Here is a 5,864-nt window from a genome sequence, read left to right on the forward strand (position 1 = left end):
CCTTCCGTTCACTTGAATCGAAAGTGCCCATGCTTCATTTCGTTCTTCTTATTCACCTTCATCTCTTTCTTCTTCATCTCTTATACGAGCAATCAACAACTTTAAAAGTCTCTTGTAACATGTAATTAGAAACATCTGCAGCTAAATCCCCAAAGAAGATTGTGTATTCAGGACCCTCTTCTTGCCTCTTTTCTCCATATCCGAGTGCAGTCCAATTCATCCTAAAATTTTGCTCAGCACTTGGCATCGGTAACCCATTATACGACTGCAAACCCTCTCAGCTGCTGCATGTGTCACAAACTCGATAAATTCGTATTCCTCTGGCAGAGCCGTTTGCTTATTATTAATCACCTTAGTTGAAACCACCTCTCCTGTTTGAGAGAAGATGTTGATGAGGTAATTCTCATTCATCCATGGCTGAAGATCTCCGATCCAGAGATACCGAATTTCGCCGGATCCGGTAGCTGGGGAACCGGCTGTGTACTGTTGAATCTGAGAGGGCGAAGGGACCTGTTGTGGATTCCAACCCGCAGGTGGAGGAACCGGCTGACCGGGCTGCTGTTGTTGAGGCATCATCATCCGCGACTACGACTGCGGTTGTTGCTGGTACTGCTAAGTTTGAGATGGATCGTTTGTCATGGAAGGCGGTGGTTCTACGGATGCCGGCTACAACGGAGGAGGAGGACGACGAACTTCATGCAGCGGACGAAAAATGAAATCAGGACCGTTTGGCGAATGATACCATATTAAGCATTGCAGTAGGCAAAGCTTGAAACAAACAGAATACCAAAAAATATATTTCATTAAGCGTGTGTTATACATCACCTAGCCTTAGCTTCTTATAGCAGGTTCATAACAAACTTTAACAAACTATTGCTTCTAGAATAGTTTCTTAACAACCTTGACACGTATGCAAACTATATGCATTAGTTACAATCCATCTCCCATGTATGCCATGCATGAGCTACTAGACCACGTGGATAGCACCCTCAGCTTCCTTATGCATCTCAACAGTTACATTCAACTTCCAAATCACATTCCATATAGATTGCTTTCGATCCCAAAGTTGTGCAGTCCGAAACGAATAAGCAGAACTAATCTGAAAAGAGAAATTAGAACTCCACCGCCAGATCTACTTGTCAGGACCATCATTTCGATCGGGGCATTTGATTCCAAGAATACGAGGAATGCTATCAGGAGTGAAATAGACAGAGTTTGTGTAGATCCCAGTTACCAGTATTATCCATGAGGTCCGAGAAGGAAATATCACGAGGGGGTCTGATGAATTAGCCAAAGGAGGGCGTAAGGGTCCCAAAGATGGAATCCAAATATGATCAAGCGGCTGAATTGAGTGGTGATCTCCAAGAGACCATGCCAAACTTGCTTTTAAATCTTTCCAAGTAGTCGAAATAGCCCTCCACAGAGGGGTACAAGTAGTTCGATACACAGAGTCGGGGCAAATTTCATAAATCTTGTATTTTTGGCGAAGTAGGCGGACCCAAAGTGCAGAGGTATCAATGTCCAAGGAGAAAGCAATTTTGAGAATGAAGGCTAAATTAAAATAAGAGATTCTCCGAATCCCAAGACCTCCATGATCCATAGGTTGGCAAATGTTTTCCCAGTTGATAAGAGAAATCTTTGGTGCTCCAGTTGTTGAACCCCATATGAATTGCCTGAGGATTTTTACGATCTCATTACAAACAGACTTAGGCAACAAGGTGGTTTGCATTAAATAAACTGGGATTGCTGAAAGGACAGACTTTGCCAGAGTCGAATGACCCGCCATTGAGAGGGTTCTAGCTGCCCATCCTTGAAGGCGACTACGAATTTTGTCAATGATAAAGCCGAAATCTGAGCACTTAGCTCGGCTATGCGAAATGGGCACAACCAAATATTTGCCTAAAGATTCAACTTGCTGGAAACCAAGAAGGAGCTAATCTCTTCTTTGACAGAATTATCAATGTTTGGTGAGAACCAAATTTATGTCTTCCGTTTGTTAACTCGATGCCCTGAAAATTGACAAAAAATGTCCAGAATATTCTGAATTGCTTGAGCTTGCATTAAATCGTCTTTCGCATAGAGATGAGGTCATCCGCAAAAAAAGAGGTGGGATAACGGGTCACCTCCATGGCTGAAGCAAAAAGGCTGCCAAGTATCGGTTGAGACGGCATGAGAGACGAGTCCCAGACGTTCCATGGCCAAAACAAATAAGTAGGGTGAGAGGGGGTCACCCTGTCTAACACCTCTAGTTGAAAAAAAATGTTGCGAAAGCTTTCCATTCCATTGGATTTGGAAGCTAGAAGAAGAGATACAACTCAATATGATACGTCTAATATTAGGAGTGAGACCCGCATCGCTAAGGGAGTCAGAGATGAAATTCCATTTGACTCTATCGAAGGCTTTCTCGAGGTCTACCTTGATAGCCATCCAATCATTCTTATTTTTGAACAATCTCATAGAATGAATTGCTTCCTGGTTTATGATGATATTTTCAGTTATGTTGCGCCCCACAAGACAGCTGGTTCGATGTTGGTCAATAAGGATAAAAACGTTAGGCTTTAATCGACGGACAATTAACTTTGTGATCAGCTTATACAGGACAGTGCAAAGACTGATAGGACTAAAATCTGTGAGAGATTCCAGCCTATCGCATTTAGGAATAAGAACCAGGATTGTTCTGTTCAGGGCAGGTTCTAAAGCATTGCCCCAGAAGATGTTTTGGATCATTGAAATAATCAAAGGCCCCACGGTAGACAATTGCTTCTGAAAAAATCGGCATGAAGACCATCCCAACCAGGAGATTTTAAGGGTGACATGCTTATGAGGGCTTGGTAAATTTCATCGGCTGAAGGGATGAGATCAAGAGTAGCAGTAAGATTCAGTGCCAGCGTGGGAAATATGCCACAGAGAGGGAAAGAACCCGAATCTTGGTCCGAATCTGTGAAGAGGTGTAGGAAGAAAACAACAGCTTCTTCTCTAAGAATTGATTCGTCATCGCACCATGTCCCATTTCGAAGTTTAAGAGAAGTGATATTGTTTTTTTGCGTGCGACAAATAGCTTTCCAGTGAAAATATCGAGTATTTCAATCTTGGTCTAAGAGATGCTCAAGCTCAATAATTAATTCTGATTCCAACTTAGACAAGAAGCGAGAAGTATGAGAGCTGAGGGCTTTTTGGATCCATCTAAGTCTTGCCATAACAATCAATTTTTTTGCTGCCCAGGTAGCCGAACACTGTCTTGTTCCAAGAGTCGGCGGCTTTGGTGAAGATACGAATGGTCTCAGTCATGGAAGAGTGGGGAATCCAACTATCTTTAACCATATTGGGAAAATCTTCATGCCGAAGCCAACCAGAGAAGTAACGAAAATTACTTTTATTAGAGGAGTGAGACTCCCGACCAACTTGGAGGAGAATGGGTCGATGATCAGACCACATACAAAGGAGGTGCTGAATCGAAGATTCGGGAAAAGACTCATCCCAATAGTTGTTGCAAATGAATCTATCAAGGCGAACAAAGGATGTTCCTCTAGACAAGTGTAATCCGGACCATTGAAACCCAAATCGCGGAGCCTATAGACAGAGCAGATTTTGGAAATCTTTGCTAGGCTTTGCCGATGAAGAACAACCTTTTCTATCATCAGGGCTGAGGGTAGCATTAAAATCGCCAAAGAGGATCCATGGAAAGCAAATAGAGGCAGCTAAACTTCGCAAGTAGGGCCAGAGAAGCTTCCTGCCAGCTGTTGAAGATTAGCATAAACAACTGTAGCTAGGAGAGAAGAGTTGCTTCTAATACCAGTAATGCAAAAGTGAACGAATTGGAAATGATTAGCAATAATATTAACAGAGATGGAGTCATACCAAGCGATCCAGATACCACCGGAAAAGCCATTTGCTTCAGTACAACGAGAATGAGGGAAATTTAAAGCAGAGATAACCGTATCACCTCGAAGACCGCTAATTCTTGGCTCAACAAAAACCACCAGATCAGGCTTATAGTCACGTAAATATTGTTTGGCTGCAGACAAGAAGCGGGGGTGACCACAGCCTTGAACGTTCCAACATAGAATCTTGAGATCCATAAAATAACGAAAATATAGGAGCATAAGAGCATGTTTATTAAACCATTGCCACGACACTATCACCAACCAAACTATGACGTATATACTCAACAGAATCATTAATATTCAAGACATGGCCATGAGAATTATCACCAACTAAAGCATGACGCATATTCTCAACAGAATCATTAATGCTCAAAACAAGACCATGAGAATTATGACCTTGCCACTTTAAATGATCGGGAGGATCACCCGTAGGCCCTTGGGATTTGTGAGAATCAGTTAAAGCAGGAGGCGTAGGGCTTGGAAAAAATATTCGGGCTCTAATGATCATTCATAAAAATAGCCAAGTGTCTCGATTTGTCCAAGCTAGAAGGTGGACGAGGCTGAGAGGCTGAACGAGAACTTGAAGGTCGCGAAGAGAGATCCTAAAGGGCGGGGAAATCAGAGAATTGGACAGTGGACGATTTCCGGTTTATTATAGCCTTAGGAACTTTGGTAGCCACTTTTGATTTTCTTTTGGATTTAGACTTGGGATTTAGTCGGGGAAGATCAACAATCGTTTGAGGGTGAACAGGAGCAGTGTAATACCCCAAACATCATGTCAGTGACTATATTGAAATGATTTAAAATTTGAAGGATTGAATTGAATAAATGGTAAAATATAAGAAATTATTTAGGAAATTGTGTTTAAGATCAATTAGTAAGAATAAAAGAATAAAGGGGTATTTTGGCCCTTTAGAGGGAATTGGATTTAAAATTTATTTTATTAGGAATATTTAAGAAGAGAAAAAGGGGGAAAAGTTGAGAAAAAGCTAAGTTATTTCTTCTCCTTCTCTCTCCTCCTTATCCTCCTTCTTCTTGTCCCGTGCTCTCCCCCATAGCCAAAGGTAAGATTTCTTCAAGTTGGTTTTTACTTTAGTTTATAGGTTGGTTGTGAAACCTTAAGTTATATAGAGGCTTAAGGAAAGTTCAAGGGTGATTAAAACTAAGTGATTAGTGAATTATTTGAGATTGAAGAAAATGAGTTTTTGAGTGATATGATGAAATATGAGTTTTTATTGAGGTTTACAAGTAAATTTGACTTGTCAAAGAAGTAAATGAGAGATTAGAAGTCTTGGATGTGATAAAACATGTATGAAAAATTAGTGTGATTATTGGATTGTAGTGTTCTTTGAAGATTTTAGTTGTTATAGGAAGATTAATGAAGGAAAGTTAGTTGGGTTTAGTAAGGATGAGTTTAATGGTATTATTGGAGGTAAAAGTAAGAGAATTAAACGAAATTTAGGTAAAAAGCAAAATGAAAAATGGAAAATCTGGGTAAGGGTATCGGTACTCGAAGAACAGTATCAATATTATAGGTTTAAATTTGAGGAAATAAGATGAACAATATATACTGATGCAATTAGTATCGATACTGTTGTGGGTATCGATACTAAGAGGAAGATATCGATACTATGGATTCCATAATGCATAAATGATATCGATACCATAGTAGGGGTACCGATACTATTGAGCCTGGAATTTTTAGATAGGATGAATTTTAATAGAAATTGAAAATAATAGTACTTTTGAGTATTATTAAAAAAATAAATGTTAGAAAGTATACTAATATTTGTATGGTATGTGTAATTATTGGATGCTTGTATAGATCGTAACCAAGCTTCAGAGTCAAGCAAGAAAAAGGGCAATGATAAAGTTGTCGAATAGTCGGACATCATTACAGCAGACTAGAGAGGCATATCAGGTGAGTGCATTTATTGTTCTTCTATGAAATAAGGGAGACTTGCGATGAGTCAACCTCTA

General features: G+C 40.2%; 1 protein-coding gene across 1 annotated transcript; it reads right to left on the reverse strand.

Annotated features, from left to right (window-relative positions):
- Positions 1–1,132: 1,132 nt before the first annotated feature.
- Positions 1,133–2,727, reverse strand: LOC120144324. Its single transcript, XM_039158415.1, has 3 exons — positions 2,124–2,727; positions 2,002–2,009; positions 1,133–1,915 (listed from the first exon to the last, which is right to left on the reverse strand). The coding sequence occupies exons 1-3, from the start codon at positions 2,725–2,727 to the stop codon at positions 1,133–1,135; spliced, it is 1,395 nt and encodes a 464-aa protein (XP_039014346.1).
- Positions 2,728–5,864: the final 3,137 nt, after the last annotated feature.

The sequence above is a fragment of the Hibiscus syriacus genome, unplaced genomic scaffold, assembly GCF_006381635.1.
Source record: "Hibiscus syriacus cultivar Baekdansim isolate YM2019G1 unplaced genomic scaffold, ASM638163v2 tig00110888_pilon, whole genome shotgun sequence".
Classification (NCBI taxonomy): domain Eukaryota; kingdom Viridiplantae; phylum Streptophyta; class Magnoliopsida; order Malvales; family Malvaceae; genus Hibiscus; species Hibiscus syriacus.

Coding starts and splice junctions, on each gene's coding strand:
- LOC120144324 (XM_039158415.1), bottom strand. CDS start 2,727: ATGATCCAAAACATCTTCTGGGGCAATGCTTTAGAACCTGCCCTGAAC.